Here is a 19121-nt window from a genome sequence, read left to right as displayed (position 1 = left end):
TGCTGCGTGCACTGATTCCTAATTGTTTTCAGGAGTACGTGGGATCTATTAACAGCTAAGTACTTGCTATGGACATTTAACATAAAGGGTGTCATATTCCATACACATGTATACAAAAGTTCACACAGCAAACAATAAAACGCACTTCACTCTGAACTGGAATGAGAGGGACCTCTGCTGGCTGTGTGAAAGAAACGTGTGACTCCCAACAGCCCACAATGGAGGACACTTTATTTGAAATGTAGTGTTTTTTAAAATGTGAACACAACCGTGATTGGAAAAGTGAATGAAGACTGTTTCATTATTCTCTGAACAAACTATATGGTAAGTGAATAACTTGGGCTGAATTCATAAACGTGGCGGATTGTCAGTTTTTACCACTAGATGGCTCTTTCTTATCAGCAGATTAATGACTGAGGCAGCATTTTATTTTTTCCTTTTAACTGTACTGGTCAGATTGCTGTGGCAGACCTCATAAGACAGTATTTACATGATCTTCTGCGTCACTTCCGTGGATGCTGTTGGTGTGTGGAGCGCAAACTCAAACCTCCTTCGCTGATCTCCGTTGAGCTCCAGCAGGGTTTGTGGTTCTTATTAAATGGGGCCCAACAATGCTGGCAGAGGAGCAACTGATTTACAATGATTCAATGGTACATTGGTATGTTACAACAGAATAGTATCCGAGAAAATAATAAAGTTAAGGACTAATTGTGGGCTTCATTCAGCACAGTCTGTAAACTAAGTTGGCATTTGAGCATGAGGAAAAAAATGACAATAGCCCACAGGAACCAAGTGAGTAAAAACCAGCGTCATTCAACACATACAAATAATACAATGTCTATCATTTTGCAGTGCTTTTAAATAAATAAAAATTACACATCACTACTGCATGCAGTACTACTGCATGCAGTAGTGATGCTGCTGGCATAACTCTTTTGAAGCCATGCTGACACAGATCAGCTTAATAAGGTCTTGAAATGCAAGCTCATCCTCCGACTGTCAGAAAGGGAGAGTGACAGAATTGTTGCCAAGCTGTCAGTGTCAGTCTCTTTTACATAACTGCTGGAAATGTATTATTATTTTAATAGATGTTTGTGCACATAAATGTTGTCTAAAATTTATATGTATATGCTTGAATCTATCCAAAATTTTCTTTGTCATAAAAACCAAATACGTGGAATATGTCCCAACATTATATCGTTTGGTCATTACTCTGTGAGATATAAAGGCCACATAAATGATATTGGTGAAGTCAGCCCTCTTAATTGTCTCATAAAACATTAAAGCGGAGGAAAAGACCAGAAATGCTGCGTAGTATAATTACACTGTCCATTTGAATGTGTGTCCATAAGAAAACTGCACCCTAACGCAGCAGGAAAGTTAAGAGAAAGCCTGTCTCTGTATTAGTATTCACCTCAATGTAATTAAATTTATATTGCCTTGCATAAATGAATATCCAAGGTCACATTTGTCCTTCATGAACTGCACCACACCTGGTGCTCTATAATGAATCTACGATACATTTATGGGAGGAAGATAATAATAATCTGCTACGATACAGACATTTACAAGTGTACATGTGCTGCTTAACCTTTCAGAGACCTATAAATAAAAGCAACAGTCATTTTTAATTGGTTTAACTCGGCTATGATTTAGGTGCAGGTATACTTATATGGAGACATACAAATGAAGCATAGCATCAACAATGGAAACTGGTGTATGAACATAATAATACTGATCAGGCATTATATTGAGCACCGACTGACTACCGAGACCAGAGACTGTGGAGAACAAAAACAGTCTGGGGCAACAAACATGGAAGTCATCAGTAATGTTTTAGGCACACCTGTGCTTTGGATGTGATCATTTCCACCACGGGAGGTTTTCTTTTCTTTTTATCCCCTAGATTTTATTATTTATTATTATTTTTTAACTCTTTCGTTTTCTTCCACTTATAATATTTCACTAAATAATTCACTAAATTGGCTTAAGTGGAGGGAAAACTTGATGGATGAATCGGACAGCAGGATAACATGGCTTGTTTCCCCTATCCCCGTTAAGTGGCTAAAGTTACCGGAGCCAGCCGCTCTTGGCCGCTCTGCCGCAGCCTACGCCGTGGGGAGCGCGGCGAAGCGACGCGTCTCCGTTATCGCTGCCAGCGCAGGCGTAGTGAGCGAAACGGCAGGTAGGGGGCGGCAACATGGCGGTGACGGCTGCACAGCCACTGAAAGACGCACATCCACGAGAGCGGCACAATCACACGCAGCTTTGTGTACGCAGCGCGGGTCTGTCCGCTCGGTTAACTGGCTGGCACCGACTACACACCGGACCTAATCACCTGAACTCCCTAGGGTGGATTTTACTGAGAGACTGATTTCTTTTTTGGTGTTTTGTTTTTGTTTTTTAGGGCTTCGCGAGTGTTTCTTTCATTTATTTATTTTTTTTTTCGTGATGCTCCAGAACAGTGATTAAGTATATTGCAGAGAGAAAGCGTAACAGCCCCCGAAAGCTCCCGGTTTGGGTGGAAATGACAAGCGGGAGACCAGTGGCAATGCCGGGCTCGCTGTCGCTCTCGGACCGACAACCTCCTCCAGGTCACAGGCAACACGCGGCTGCTGTCTCCGCCGCGGCCAGTGAGACAGTGATGATGTCCGGCGCAGGTCCAGTCGTCCTCCCGGCTGGGATTATCAATCCATCGGTTCCTATCCGGAATATCAAGATGAAATTTGCTGTTCTCACCGGGCTGATCCAGGCTGGAGAGGTTAGCAACCGGGATATTGTTGAAACGGTGCTGAATCTGGTAAGTAAACGTTTTCCCCGTCACATTACTGCATAAACCCAAATCATCACTGGTGTTCAGTGGCAACACTAATAGAACATAATGTCACATGTAACTATTTTTATTTATTTATTTATTTTTTACATCGAGAGGGTGGAAATAATTATTAAATTATTTCCAGCAGTAATATGAGCAGGTGCCCCGGGATATGTGAGAGTAAACAGCAGTCAACACTCAAAAGTCACACATGCAGACACACACACACACACACACACACACGAGGTGAGATGAGGAAACAGGAGGAAAACAAAGCCATTGCTCAAGTTTCCCAAAGAGTCGCACAAAGTCCCAGCTTCCTTGCGTTTTCCTGCAGACCGAGCGGAGTCATTGCAGGTGAAGTGCATTACTTGCTGGGATTTAAAGGGTAATGACAAGTGGTATTCATGTTGAGCACAGGCAGAAGGGCATTTGCTTCTTCTAAGTGTGGAAGAATTCAGGGGGGCAAGATCTGAGAGCCCCCATTACATGCAAGGCAACTGTTGGGGAGCTATTTTCAAGGATCCCATATTTGCTATAGCCCGCTCCATGATGTGATCAGTGCAGATCCTTAGCTTTGTGTTAAAGATGTGTATTCTACTCATAACTAAAGTGTGAGGACTTGTGGTAGTATGACAGTCATCTCCCCATATACATTCATTGGGACTTGTCGAGTATTTTATTTCACTGCTGCTTCTAAAAAGTGAGAATTAAGGATATCAGCACAAGGTGGTCAGAGATTTGAACCCATATATGACCAGACTAACCACATGAAGCCAGTTTCCTCTCCTGGTATATAAATAGTCTGTGTAGGCAGTTAATACCTTTTTTGCTTTGACCATCTGCAGGAGTACTGCACAGCCTGTTTGCAGTAGTTTGCCTCTCCTTGTTAGTACACCAGAGATTAATTACGACCTGTTCTGGCACAACAGAGATCCTCTTTGTGGAGCAGGACAAATTGTAGCCTTTGGCATGTTCAGGCATGAGAGAAGTACTGCAATAGCTGGAGTCTCTGACACCTTGCCCCCCTCACACTTTGCAGCGCTATTTTCACAGAAAATGTGCACAAGATACAAAGAATAACACTGCAGTCTCTTGCTTTATTCTCTTGGCCTACTGAATGCAGAGCGTTATTGTCACAGCTTCCCTTTTCTCCCTCTGCACATTTTGTTTCAGTTTATTTGTAACGTACGGTAAGATGCACTTAATGTAATCATTTTCCAGCCTCATGTGGTCTCAGATCTTTTTGAATGATGAATTTAATTAACTGTGGTTATTAGTGCCCTGCTCTGGTTAGCTGTTTCGCATATCAGCCAGTTAGATCCTGCTTGACTTGGTTTAAAACCTCAAACAAAATGTGCATGCAAAAAAATAAAAAAATAAACAATGCAGCAGTCTTAGGATGATAATTATTGTTCTGCCTGCATGTTCATCTAAACAACATCCAAAAATGTGTATGAATAGCAGCATTCAGGGAAAGAACTTTTTATCCTCAGGAGATCTGTGTGTGTGTGTGTGTGTGTGTGTGTGTGTGTGTGTGTGTGTGTGTGTGTGTGTGTGTGTGTGTGTGTGTGTTTTAAAGTGTACAGTATCTGGGCATTCTCAAGCATCCTTAAATTTACCTCACGGAGTCCAGCTGTAGAGTAATGAAATATTAATGTTTTTCTCAGTCTCTAAGGAAAATCTTGGGAAAATTGTGGTTTAAGGTTACTTGCTTGAACATCTGTCATCTAAGCATTTCGCTCTGTTCAGTTTCAGTTTTGCAACCACTTTTTGGAACCTGTCTGTCTGATGAGTTACTACTCAGTTTCTCCAAGTTGATAATTAGCACCCAGAATAAATCATTGAATGATTCTCAGAAGAACAGGCTTTCATGCAGCCTGCAAAATGAATGTCAGGTATCCTGTCATGGATTAAGACTGGTACTCCAACAAGATACTGTGACCTATGGGGAGAGAGAGAGAGGCTTTCACAGCACATCCTCGTCCTGACCCTGACATTTGGGAGCAACAGGCATCCCATGTAGTGTCAATAACTGGCTGATATTAACACCAAAGCATGACGCTGTCATGTCAGGTCAAAGGTATCACAAGGCTTACTTAGGACTTCTTAAAATGACATCCCACCATTTCTGGGCTTAAAAAGCAGGTTTTAAAAGTGGGAGACTTCTACTGAGTTGACCCCAATGCCAGTTATGGGGAATTTAACAGTTGCTCTTTTTTTCATGGTGGGGGAAAAATATAAGCTGCATTGAAACTAATAATTTGTGTAACATCACCCAGTTATCCACTGTGATTGTATGCTCAATATCAGCCATGATAGAGAGAGCCTGTGTATGCGCGTCACGGAGATACTGTCATGGGAACTACCTCAGCAGCTGAGTGCTTTGACAGGTGTTTATATGTCGGTCTATGGACAGATTGTGCTAATGTGATAGCAGTAACTGTATGTAGCTCAAATCAAAAAGAATGGGAGGCTGAAAATGGATTTGGCTACTATGTATTCATGTCTTAATGTAGCAATGACAACTGAACACTTATGGACTGGAACATTGACACTGAAATTTTGATAAAGGATTTTTGTTACCACTGCACGTATAAAAGGAGCCAGCAGGTAAGAAGGATACTGCAGAACTGGTTTAGTCTGATTCTATACCATTGATGTTGCTATAAGAGATGAACTGATTTGTGTAGATGCTAATTTTATTTGGTCAAAACCAAATATGTGGTCTTAAAAACCTACATGGTGTGGTGATGGGGAAAATAATTTTTGAGTGCCTCATATTGTTGGCCAATGCACTATAAAGGGGTTGTGAAATCTTACATAAGTTGTCTAAAATAAGAGTTTAATTATACATTCCTAGAAAAATCATCTACAGTGTTCCCCTACCATCACACAGGTCTGTTACTGTAGGGAGGCCCACTTATCGCTTATTCAGTATGAATTTGGCTTGCCAGCTTAGGTAGAAATGACACCAACATGCTGTAAATGAGAAATTGAAGGCTGGTGTTTCATCAAAGGTTAGCAGGGTCACCATGCAGAGCCAGGCAAGTCTCCTCACCACCGGCTTAAACAGTTTACACTGTTACTCGAGAGCTCTGTTCCTATGTACCCAAACCTTGCGTGCGAGTACAAATGGCAAAGTCTTTTGAATCTTGAACCTTTCTGCATTGCCTGTTGCAGAATACCCTGTGGAATTAGAAACTCTGACCCTTTAACCCCTTCGTTATGATACTGCCTGCATAATCTTTTTAGGGAGGAGATGTCAGAAGATGAATGTTACAGTACAATATATAACTATAGAAAGTGACGTACACAATTGTGTACGCGGTGACCGAAGGCTTTAAACAGAGAGCTGGTCCAGACTTCCTGTATAGGAATAACTGGCCAATCCATACTCGCTAATACTGGGTTGGACCCCCTTTTGCTTATATAACTGCCTTAATTGTTTGTGACATAGACTCAACCAGGTGCTGGAAACATTCCTCAGAGACTTTGGTCCATATTGACAGGAGATGGCTACACTGTGATTATAAAAAGACGGACATAGTCGACAGCAGTACTCAGGTAGGCTGTGCATTTAAATAATGCGTAGTTGGTACAATGGGGTCCAAGGTTTGTCAAGAAAATGTCCCCCACACCATTACACACCACCACCAGCCTGAACCGTTGATGCACAGCAGGATGAATCCATGCTTTCATGTTGTTTTGCTACCATCTGAATGTTGCAGCAGAAATTGAGGCTTCTCAGACCGGGCAATGTTTTTCCAATCTTCTATTGTCCAATTTTGGTGAGACTGTGACAATCATAGCCTCAGTTTTCTGTTCTTAGCTGACAGGAGTGGCATCCGATGTGGTCTTCTGCCGCTGTAGCTCATCTGCTTCAAGGTGTCGCACATTCAGAGATGCTCTTTTGGGTACCTTTGAGTTACTGTTGTCTTCCTATCAGCTCAAAGAAGTCTGGATATCTGTCATTCTGACCTCTGATATCAACAAGGCATTTTCTCTTTTCTGGACCCTTCTCTCTGATACTTATTGTGAACTTAAGCATGACTTGATCATGTCTACATGCCCAAATGCACTGAATTGCTGCCATATGATTGGCTGATAAGGTATTTGCATTAATGAATGGCTGACATGGCATACCTAAGAAGTGAGTGGATACTCTTGCTGCTGTGTTAAATGCACGGTCAGTGATAATTGACAAAGCTACTAGAATTATTCTTATGACAGGTGCAATGATGCACATTGGACTATGATTAGTAGTCACTCATCCTTATTGTTTCAGATTACAAAATACTCTAGAGATCCCTTTCACTGGATGAGAACCAAAGAAAGAAAGAGAACGCTCTAAGGTGAAACACTTTATGTTGAAAGCCAAATTAGTCAAGATGCTGCCATGTTAAATAAGCGTGAAGGAACAGGAAAGTTGACATACTTAAACACTTAATGCTTTGCACCAGAAGGCTCTGAAGTTTAAACAGTTGTCTGCACTGAATTGGTCTTTGCAATTTTAAAACTGTTTTACTTTGTCACTTTGTTTGCTGATTGCCGAGGGACAAATGGTGTGGGCGTGTAGTTTCCTCAAAATGAAGTTTATATAAACTTATCACAAAAAGTAAAGAAATTTGTGTTTGGTCGATTATTTCTTTGTTGTAATGAGGCTTCTTGGCAGTAAATCTTATACCGTTGGAAAGCCTGTTTTTTTTCCCCTTAAATGGAGCCACATTTATAAGGAAACTGCATTTGTGGGTTGAGCAGCAGAGTTGAGTATGTGGGTTGTGTCAAATCATCTTTGCCAGTGCCAAACAGCTTATTCTGCTATTGCCTTGTTTTAACTATTTATTCCTCTTACAAACAGGGGCCTCAGTACCATGTGGAAGAACACAAATTTACTTTTTGTACAAGGACCAGTTTATTATTAAGTTTATTATATTTAATTGTTTTCACAATGATGCATTTGCTTTCTGCAGATTTGTTGTGAGGAAATTTGTTTTTTTGTGGGAATGAAGCACTTTTTGTTCCTGACCAAGAGTTCAGTTCAATTTTTCAGTTCAATTTTATTTATATATCACCAAATCACAAAAAGCAGTCACCTCAAGATGCTTCATATTGTAAGAAAAAGGCCCTACAATAGTTACAATTAGAGCTACACAGTGTAACATCCATAGGGGTGGCCTTGTTTTCTGTGTTGCTTGTATCGCTCTTCCAGATAATTGGTGGGTGGAGCTGACCCAATTTAGGATGCAGCACACCTGAGCAGATGGGTCACGGGGTGCTTATAAAGCAGCCCTGCCAGAATTTTTTTTTTTTTTGGGGGGGGGCTCAGGGTTTTGGGGAGGCCTCTCCTCTCCTCTCCTCTCCTCTCCTCTAGAGCATTTGGGTTTTCTTTTGTTTTTGCATGTGTACATTCATACATTTCATACATGTACTCAAACATTGCATATATACTGATGTGCTGACAACCATTTATACTAATCTTTGGTTTCTTTACTTTATTGAAGTAAATTTATTTAAACCATTTAACAGCATCCTAATTAATTAAGTGTGGTCTCCCACTTTTTGTCACAAACTTTGAGCTGCGTTGTGACAAATGGCGACGTTTTAAAACCCACGGGTAAGATTAAAGTCTGCGGTCTGCTAAATGCTTTAGCTGAGCTCAGCTGTTCCTAGAGTACAGTCAAAAATAGTTTTGGTATTTAGCATTGTGACTAACATTTTAGGGAGTTTAACACAAGTTGGTGTTAGTTTTGATTGGTTACTTTAGTTAACTTTGAGTTACTGATGTTGGAAGAGAGCAGCATTAGACCAATTTTGTTCCTTATTGGGTGAATCTAGCCATGTGTCTATGAGTGTGACAGGTTTATGCACAGCTCTCTTAGGATCCTGCCGTAGCATTTGTAATTGTACTGTCATGAATTTTAACATTTAACATGCTAACTGAGGCCTGTAGCGTCTGAGATGTAGTGCTTTTTTTTTTTTTCTCACAATTTCTTTGAGCATTTCATAGTCTGATCTTGGGGTGAATTTGCTGTGATGTCTATTTATGGGAAGATTGTGACATTGTGTTAACACACCTGGCTGTTTCAGACCAGCAAACGTCTGATTTTATAGAGGTGGTTATTTTTGCTGATGATCAGTTAAGTGCATTTGATTAGCAGCTCCTGGCTGCTTCTTACATCTTAATTCCTCTGGAAGAAGTGCACTTAATTTTTCACAGAATTGTCACAGAGTCTTGTGAAAACTTTCTTCTTCACATGACTGTATGTGGTGGCCAAGGTGGAGGACTGTTGTACAAAGCACAGGACAGCCTGTGTCCTGTATGTGATGAGGTTACAAACCAGAGTGTACCTCAAAACAAAAGACAAAGCTTGAGGCAGTTTTGGGAGAATCAAGTAGCAACATTGCTTGAAGTTGATCTTTTTCCCGTGACGGCACAGTTTCATTACTGGGAATGCTGTGTCTGATCCAGGAGGCAGGGCACACAGCATCCACTTGCTCACGGTAAATTCTCTGGGCATTGTATCTGGGAGCTGGCATGTTAAAGACCATTTAACCATTTGCATTCTCTCATACAGCTCCAAGATCAGTGCTGTAGTATATGTGTGAGAACCTCTTGGATGAGCTTTGTTTTCTTACGGCTGTTCTGCCCACAGTCCAAACATTCAGCTGAAATGACTCTAAATGGCTCTAAATTTCTAGCAGCTGCAGGTGTGGGCAAAGGTCTGAGGTGGCCACAATGATGCACTGATCATCCATCTGAAGAGTCTTTGCTGTCTGCCAGCTGAGCTCTTAGATAGGCTTCAGCCCCGTGAATGGAAAAATGAACCAAATGAGAATGTTCTGTGTATTTCATTTAAGTGATCGATTGAACAGCTCGGAGCAGCACCAGTCTGACACGTTCTTTGAGCGTTGCTTCACTATAAATGTTAACAAGTTAATTGAATAAGAGTTAAATAGCTTTCCCCCACATGACCCTAAAACAGAATCTTGTTTGTGCAATAGAGTAATTGAATGAGCAAAACACCAAGATGGTACTGTTTTGTGCCACCATCCCTTATCAGACCTAATTAAAGAGAGATGTCATTAATCTTTCATGTATAGGCAGCCTCAAATGAAAGCTGTAATTAAGATAATGTGGTATAAAACAGGTTGTGGAGTTCTGCCTTCAAGGTTCATGTAATTCCGCAGGAATTAAATGGCGTAACAGAAGCGAGCTTGAACCCTGTGATTTTTTTTTTGTGCGTTGCTATTAGCTTTGCATCAGTGTAATAAGATCTTCTGATTTCAAAGACTCCAAAGGTGTTTAACTGTGTGAGGGGGGAAATAGTTGATATTCTGTGATATGCATTTATGTAATTTTTTTAAGTTATTTAACAGAAAAAAGGATATTGTACTCATAAATACACATAGATTAGTGTACAATTACGTCTTCCAACAAATTGATGCATCAGGGTGGTTGTAGCTTAGGAGGTGGAGCAGGTCATCTGCTAATCAGAAGGTTGGTGGTTTGACTGGTGGCTGCTCCATTCTGTGTGCTTAAGTATCCTTGGCCAAGATACTGAACCCCAAGTTGGTTTCCGATTTGCTCCTTGGAGTTTGAATGTGTGTGAATGAAAAAGTGCTATATAAGAAGCAGTCCATTTACCATTCTCATAAAGTTAGAATTAATTCATTAATGGGTGCCAGTTTGTGGAAGCCGCCATGTTTCCCTACTGTATTTGAATACAGTGGCTGGGAAGAAACATCTCCCTTCAGACTAATTGCATTTTACTAATCCCTCCAAAAGTATTGGAACAGTGAGGTTAATCCCTTTATTTTTGCTCTAGACTGAAGACATTTGATTTTGACATAAATAAAGATCAACATCTCAGCTTTTATTTCCAGGTATTTACATCTGGACCTGATAAAAAAGTTCAGAAGTTACCAAAAGGTGAGAGCTGAAGAACTGAAACCTTTGGTGCATGTGATTATGCACATGAACAATAGTGGGTCACAACCACCTCCACAGGACACCCCCACTGGGGTTTAAATACCTGGGTCTCTCCACCTTTTGGTTGGATGAGAGGTGAAACATCTTCAAGAAACTTAAAGAAGTCCAGTCGCCTTTTTCTTCAAGCTTCAGAGACTACTGTGACCTGGATGGCTTAATAAAATGTCATCCTCTTCCTCAAACCTCATCTCCAGAATTAATATCAGGGCTCTAACACATGAAAATGTGCATAAACATGTTTGTTTATTCCTGATATTGTCGCGTTTACTTATTGTCAGCAGAGTAGAGATGTGACCCTCCCTTCTCCGGACAGCTGACAAGAGCCCGCTAAACAACAACAGCTGGTTATAAACTAACATTATGCCAGCTAATGCTCAGCTCATCCCAAAGGCATTCTATCAGGTTGAGGTCAGTGTGTGCAGTGATGTTGGAACAGGAAGGGGCCATCCCCAAACTGTTCCCACAGAGTTGGAAGCATCAAATTGTCCCAAATGTCTTGGTATGCTGAAGCATTAAGAGTTCCTTTCTCTCTCCCCCCCCCCCCCCCCCCCCCCCCTCCAAACTTTACACTTGGCACAGTGCAGTCAGACAGGTACTGTTCTCCTGGCAACTGCCAAACTGAGTGACACTTTCTCCTGAAGGCTGTCTTCACAAGCTTCACAGGTGTGAGCAGCTGGAAAGTTTAACACATATGTGTTATAATTGTGCTACTTTAAAACAAGCACACAAACAAGCTGACAACAACAACAAAAAGGAGGGAATCAGATATTTTAAACTGCAGCTCACGTGCCATCAAGGGGCATTCAGTTTACAATATATGTAAATTAATAATGGATGAAAGACAAGAGCTGAGACTTGTATGTGGTCTAAGGCGCTTTCAGTTATTATTGGCCTACACTGTAAGTGTGTCTCTGCTGCTGTTGAGTCAGTTGCACACTTTGATCAATCCTGGATCAATATGACCTCTGGATCCTTGTGCAGATACTTTTTTTTTTTTTTTTTTTTTTTTTTGAAAAATTATATTGGGTCATGACTTTTTTGGGGCTTTAGTGCAGACTCTCTGCATGCATGGAATAACTGTTTAATAGAATAGAATAGAATGCCTTTATTGTCATTATACAGGATGTACAATGAGATTGGAGATGAGATTACTGGTTGGGCTGAGTTTTATACATGCTCGCCCAGTTTAATAGCTGTGGCACATTACATAGAATGAGACTATAATTAATTGTTTTGATTGTGATGTGGTTGTTGTTTTGTTAGATATAACGAGCGACTCCAAACATGGTGCTAATCTGAAACGTGTCTTGCTGGTGCTCGTCTGCAGCTGTGTGCTGTCAGGCCTCTGTGCAGAGCTGGGTAATGAAAGATAATTTACCTATGGATCAATTAAGCATCACATTAATGCTGTTAATGTACCTGGGACAAAAGCTGTAGGCTTCATGCTGTATATAATGAGAGATTTAACATTCATTGGGAATAGCAGTGTTCACCTTTATGAATTCTTCACTGAGCCTTTTCTTATTTTCCACTTTGAACCACGGGTATTATAAGGGACTACAGTATGCTAAAATTGTCCTTCCCCTATAAAGTTTATTCTCTACTAAGCCATCCAATTTCTGCCAACAGCAGTCTCCTCTGATCTACTCCATGATAATCTTCTTAGGATCTGAAGGAAAATAGAAATTCTTATTCTGTTCAAAGATGTTTATTTAAAAGTAATTTACCTGAACTGTTGATTGACTCAAAGAAAATGCTGATATGCATTTTTTTTTTGTGTCTTCGACCAAGAAAAAAGCCAAGGAATGTTTTCAGTTTAAATATCCAGGCACAGCTGCATCATTGTATCTAATTTTCAGGGGGTCTCTACAGGTTCTGTAAAGTATTCTTGTTGCCCTGAGCCATCATATTTTTATTAAATTACCCTGAATTGGATAAGGTGGAAGAGGATAGATGGATGGATATTAAAATTAGAAACTAAGCCTTTTGTAAAGATAATTTAAAATCTAACTTTGATACAATACCTTAAAAATTTCTTGTCATTATTACCATGGGTAAAATTTTCAAATAGACTTTGATTAAAATATAATTAATTCTAATACAATTTATTTTAATTATGATAAGTTGTTAAAAATAAGGCTATATCATGATGAGATACATTTTTACACTAAGGTAATGAAGTGCAAGTAAATCGAAACTACACTATATGGCCAGAAGTACTTGGACACCTACACATTACACCTACAGGAGCCGCTCAGCCGTGGAAACCCATGTCGAGCAGCTCTGTGCAGTTTTGTGCTGATGTTAATGCCAGAGGAGCTTTGGAACTTTTACGCACTATGCACCTCAGCGCGCAGTGACCCCGCTCTGTAACTTTACATGGTCTGCCACTGTGTGACTGAGTTGCTGTGGTTCCTAAAGGCTTCCACTTTGCAGTAATACCACGTTCATTTGGTAAATGGACTGGTTCTTATATACTGCTTTTCTACTCTGCTTTAACACTCTTTATACTACAAGCCTCATTCATGCATTCACAAACACATTGATACAAGCACTTTTGTGTTTTCTGTCTAACATCCACACACATTCACACTCCGAAGAACGCATCAGAAGGAACTAAGCGTTCAGTATCTTGCTAAAGGATACTTTGGCAGCCTTCTGAGACAACCTTAGTAGACAACCTGTTTTACCTCCTGAGGTCAGCCAGTTGATCGTAGAATATCTAGGACTTTTGCCCATATAGTGTATTTTCAAATAACATTCACTTTGTGATCTTTAACCACCAAAATGGTCAGACTACTCTATTCTATTGATTATGATTTACTGTACACCTTTTTACAAGGTGTTTATACATGTTAAAAAAAAAAAGCTCCATTCTCTAGCTTCTCAGGCTTGCACCCCATCTACAAGTGACATCTTTGGTGCATATTTTACATTCAGTTTCTCACACAGCCAGATTTTAATGATAATTGCACAGATGATCTATTCAGTTGTTTTTGGGAGGACGGTCTCATAAACTTGCTGTCGGGAAGAGGAGAGAGTGAGAGAGAATCTCTCTCTGTCCAGCTGATACTATGGAACTGCTTCACTTATTTAAAAAAAAAAAAACTGATATCTGTTAAGAAATCAATGTTTTAACAACACTACTATCTAAATAGGCTTTGACAACAATGGGAAGGCTGTTTTGTGGTTTCATTGTGTGGTCAAACTCCTTTACAAAGACTCTAGTTCAGTTTTTTATATGCGCTTCACTTGGTTGCACTCTTCCCCTGCGAGTTTCATCTGTCCCAGTTACTCATGCAGTGGTACCCCGAAGAGACTCTGATGGCATTATGTGGCTGCTGCTTACATTAGTGTCGTGGTGCATTCAGGGACACATCTCAGAATTCTGTGGGTTAATGTTTACCAAGGGTACGCACAACTGACTCCTAACTGATTTAAGTATCAGATCAGTGCATCTCTGCAGCTCAGGACTTATTTTTAGCTTGGCTCATTCGAAGAAAAACTTGAGCTATTGTCATAGCCTTGGTGTCAGCATCTGTTCCACAAAAACGTTAACGTTGGCCATAACTCGAGAACAAAGCGACCTAGGATGTTCAAATTCACACCATAAATGCATACAGTTCAAGGTAGACCCATCAAACTTCACACACGTCTTCACTGACTTTACTATAACAGCACCGGTGTTAGAAAGTGCTTTTTAAAAACACACAATACAATAAATTTAATTTAAATTTTAAATAGGCCATGCAACTCTCAAGTGCAAAATACACTGTGACTGCATCAAAGAACAAAATAAGCCAAAAATGTCAAATGTATTTAAGAAAGTTAGAAGAAAATTGACAAGAAAGCCCGACGATACAAAGTCTTTAGTGGTGATTTAAAAGAAGATGCTGATGAAGCAGGCAGGTCTCTTCCACCAACAAGATAACGTCCTATTTTTTTTTTCCTGGTTGAGCTACTTTAAAGTATTTCGAAGAGCACATCTTGAGTCTTCTTTCAAAGGATGTGTGATTGCGGTTGTGCTGTGATGATAATTCTCTTTGACATTGAAAGGACATTCCATGGATGTTTGATCCAATTTGGCATCACTCATCCTTCTCCAACCTCTGAAGGGTACATTACAAGAAAGTCTGTTCAAACCGTGATATGTTGCAGTCACTCCTTGGGGATTAGTCTGTGTACACAAACGATAATAATGAATAAATTCCATCTCATTTAATGTTTCAAGATAAGCATTTTTTTTAATGGTATAGGCACAATGTGATCTAGGCTGTAGCATCTGGCATAGAAAAATATTACTCAGCGTGGGCAGTTAGTGGACCATTGTTACATGAACCTGTTTATTATGTCAGGGACAGGTGCGTTGGATTATCATTTGCAGCAGCAGTGTAACTACTCCCAGGTGGATTTGGTGCAGTCAGTTAACCAAATCCTACTCTAAGTATTAATGCGTTGCCCCCCCCCAACAGAGCCCAAGACCCTACATCCACATGCTCATTTCTATGGAGATGAGCTGCATCTATGATTAGGAAAACATGGAAAGTCATATTGCCTGCTGCAGCTGGGTGACAGCGCTGAAGCAAAGCAAAGCGTTGACATCGCAGTGCAGATGCAGCAAAAGCAAAGATTGCTTGATAACTAAATCGTACAAATATCTGCGGCTCTGTTACTGACTGATCACTATGTAATGTATTGGTGCTTGGAAACAGAAATATTTGTGTAGTTTGTGTGAGGATCTGGGCAGGCTGGAGTTTTGGGTTGTTTCCGTCCTCTCCGTCAGCAGGTGTGTCTCTGGGCGGCGCTGCGTGGCCGAGGTTTGCCTCTTTCTTTAAGGCTGTGTATTTAAGGAGCAGCAGGGGTGGCAGATCCTCGCCAGATCATTATTGCAGCTTCAGTGTTTTCTGTGCTCCACTCGCATCTCTCAAAACTCTCTCTTTGGATTCTTAGAAGAATTGCTCCTGCAAAGCTCAAACGCTGCCTGGATATATTCACCTGGCTCACCTGCATCACGTGACTGCCTGCGTTCTGCCACCATCCGCTCACCTCTGGTAACCTGTCTCATTCCTTGTAAACGTGTGACAAGTAGCGTAACTTGTTACATTATTCCACTCTTAATTGATTACCCTGCCCGAGCAGTGTCTAACAATGGTTTCCCTACAGATCATCCTCACTTTCTGTTCCAGTCGTGCCCTCGATGAAAGTTTTTGTTCTTTGTTGCACTGTAAATAAATCTTTTTCCCCTCCACATTCTGCCGTGTTAGTCTGCTCTCTTAGGTCCACTATTTTGGCTTGCTCTGATAGATTATACCTGAATATATGAATGGAAAAAAAGTTATCTCAGATAAAACGCTATTACATTTATCTGCTATTAAATCTATTCAAAACGAATTCACTTAAACGCTCAGCTAGTTGATCCAATTTTCTGTCAAGAAAGTATTTGTGCATCTTTAAGTTGTGAACTCTAACAAATGTATCAAATTAAAGGGAAGAACCGTAACATGACAGATGTGTTCAAAGATGGTATTCAAGTCATTCTTTTGATTTCTTGACATCACCGGGTCAGCTGTGATGCATATCCTGCTACGTGTGCTGCAGACAGCTGAGGTAGCATTGGGATAAAAATGAGTGGAATGGACAAACTATGTGATGGCACCATCAGTATCTTTTTCTACATCTGCTGTATGTAACAGCTTTCATAGTGATGGATATCAGACAATGCTAAGACAATGCTTGACTCATTTATTTGTGGTTTGAGTAGAAAGAAGAATAATTTTGCAGTGTGCATCACAGCAAGAAGATTCTTGGTTCAACGTGCCTGAGGTCTTTCTGTGTGGTGTTGGCATGCACTTCTTGTGCCTGCATGGGTTTCTGCTCATAGTTCAAAGACATGCGCATGAGGTTAACTGGTGAAGTTGTGTAGGTGTAGATGTGAGGGTGAATTGTTTGTGTTTGCCCTCTCATATACTGATGAACTGTCCAGGGTGTACCTCGTCTCTTGGCCAGTGACAGCTGGGATAGACTCTATTACACACACACACACACACACACACACACACACACACACACACACACACACACACACACACACACACACACACACCCAAAACCCTATAGTTGGATAAGTGGTTAAGAAGATGGATGGTTCAGAATCCATGTATTTGTTCCTCTGTTATTTTTTCCTGAGGCAGTGAATGAAAGGGTAGACCTGTCTGTACTTTGTCCTGTATTTTTCTTAGTATTATGCATCAACAAAAAAGGTGCTTTAACACATGTAAACTGTCATTCAGCTGTAGCTTCCCAGTAGAAAATGTGAGGAATTTCTCTTTTCATCTCTGCTAGTGACAGAAAACATACAAGGGCGGGTTACTCACTGTATTGATGTAGCATAAGGCACGAGGTCCGTGTTACAGAAAGTGACAGACTTATAATTTTCTGTTGCACATGAGCCACTAGGCAGTTAATGATGTGTGCTGTGAATACAGATTTCTGCATTGTGCCTGACAAAGCTGGCGTTGTTGCCGAGATGGTTTTCTTCAGAATGTGTTTTCATTTACACTTCACTCCACTTGGTTTTAAAGTGTTATGTAAGTGTTCCCTGAAGTGTTTCACCATAAACGTATGAAGCCGGGGTCTCATGTACATGTACCTGCATTTCCGTGAAGACTTCACTTTTGATAAAGGTTAGTGTAATCAATCTCCTGGATGTTTATATTTATTGCTCCAGTACAGCTGGGATGTTTCCATTTCCTGCTGATATCGAAGCATGAAAAACTCTGTAAGAGCTAGATCACACTGATTTAATGTGGCTGAATTAAGGGTGAAATAATGGGGGGGCTTAGTGAGAGTTAGGGGCTTGGCTTACAATTAAAACAAAGGGATCAGCATAATGTACGCAGACACGGTCCGTTTTTATGGCTCATTATCCTCCTCGCCACATTCTGACTGCATCTTTTTATGATTAGTAACTTAGACATCGTCAGCTGTCTGCTCGATTTTTCCCTCTGGTTCATTTCATTAACTTCCAGATTTTTATGGTATCTCGTCATTTGCTATTGTTTCGTTATACCTTTAATGAAACACTGGGTGGTGTACATGTTTTAATTCAAATGCCATTTAACGTCAGATTTCCCCAGCACAAAAGCGTTGCTCATGTATAAATTCATAAGAAGCTAATGGAGAACTACATGCGATGTTCTACTTCACTTGTTTAATTGAATGGATTGGAAATGGCAGCTTTGCTACTCCTTTACAGTTCATCAATTCAGAGTGTATTTATTTTCCAGTTGCAGGCAGATCGGTGTTTGTCTTCTCTTATCTGGGAGTAAACATCCGATGATGTATGGTACCCTGTGTATGGCTTTTTGAGCCTGTTTTGATACTCCTGTTAAAAACTACTGAATGCAGTTGGGCTTCATTTAAATGTAAGATGTCTAGAATACAGTGCTTTAGAATAAAAGTGAGTCCGTGCTGCTGATATATTTTAGTGTGTTCCATGTTTATTCTTGCTCCAGTAAATACTTAACCGACTGTCTTCTGTGTAGCTTCGGGGATTCAGCTCAGTATGTTGTATCTATAGGCGTACTGAAGCCCAATTTCAAGCACAGGCTAGATGCTGAATGTGTCTCGGGCTAATACTATTAGTTGCGAAAGCAGGACTGCTTTGAAAGGAACATCTGGCTGGAGAGCCTCCCTGTTGCTCCCAAGTCTCAAGCAGAGATGGATTACTGCCTTGGCGTTTGGTGGAAGATGATTCAGCATGGAATTAGATGCCCTATATGGAACATGGCTTGGGACAGTGTAGCAGTGCTTCTCTTCCTGTTATGAATACAGGGCATTAGTAGTGATAAAACGCTGTGGAGATTACTGAATCAAAGTATTATGTTTCTGACTGATTACTGGCTTTGAATAATGTTCAAGTTGTTTATCTCATATTTCCTTGCCTTGGACAGAAAATCCACACAGTTTACTTGTTTGTGTATTTAAATATATATATATATATATATATATATATATATATATACATACATACATACATACAGTTGACCTGTTTTTTATTTTTATCCATCTGTGGTGTAGGGGGTCGTTTTGACTGTTTTCTCTGTATTATTGTAGGGTCTTTACCCACAATACAAAGCACCGTCAGGCGACTGTTTGTTGTGATTTGGCGCTATATAAATAAAATTGAATTGAACTGGTATCACACCTGTCAATCCTATCACCCCCTTCAAGCATTGTCTTTAGAGCATTTAATAAAAAAGAGAAGGAAAGAAAGGAAAGTAAAAAAAAAATGTAATCAGCTGACTTGAAAAA

General features: G+C 40.4%; 1 protein-coding gene across 1 annotated transcript in view; it reads left to right on the top strand.

Moving 5' to 3' along the window:
• The first annotated feature begins 2504 nt into the window (after positions 1 to 2504).
• The window catches only part of nbeab (neurobeachin b), a 216828-nt gene continuing 200211 nt past the window's right edge, over positions 2505 to 19121 (top strand). Inside the window, exon 1 of the mRNA XM_030744567.1 lies at positions 2505 to 2800. Coding sequence (XP_030600427.1) covers positions 2528 to 2800 — 273 coding nt within the window. The 5' untranslated portion in view covers positions 2505 to 2527. The remainder of the gene's footprint in view (positions 2801 to 19121) is intronic.

The sequence above is a fragment of the Archocentrus centrarchus genome, chromosome 13 (genome assembly GCF_007364275.1).
Source record: "Archocentrus centrarchus isolate MPI-CPG fArcCen1 chromosome 13, fArcCen1, whole genome shotgun sequence".
NCBI lineage: Eukaryota > Metazoa > Chordata > Actinopteri > Cichliformes > Cichlidae > Archocentrus > Archocentrus centrarchus.
This window is presented reverse-complemented; position numbering and strand designations above follow the sequence as displayed.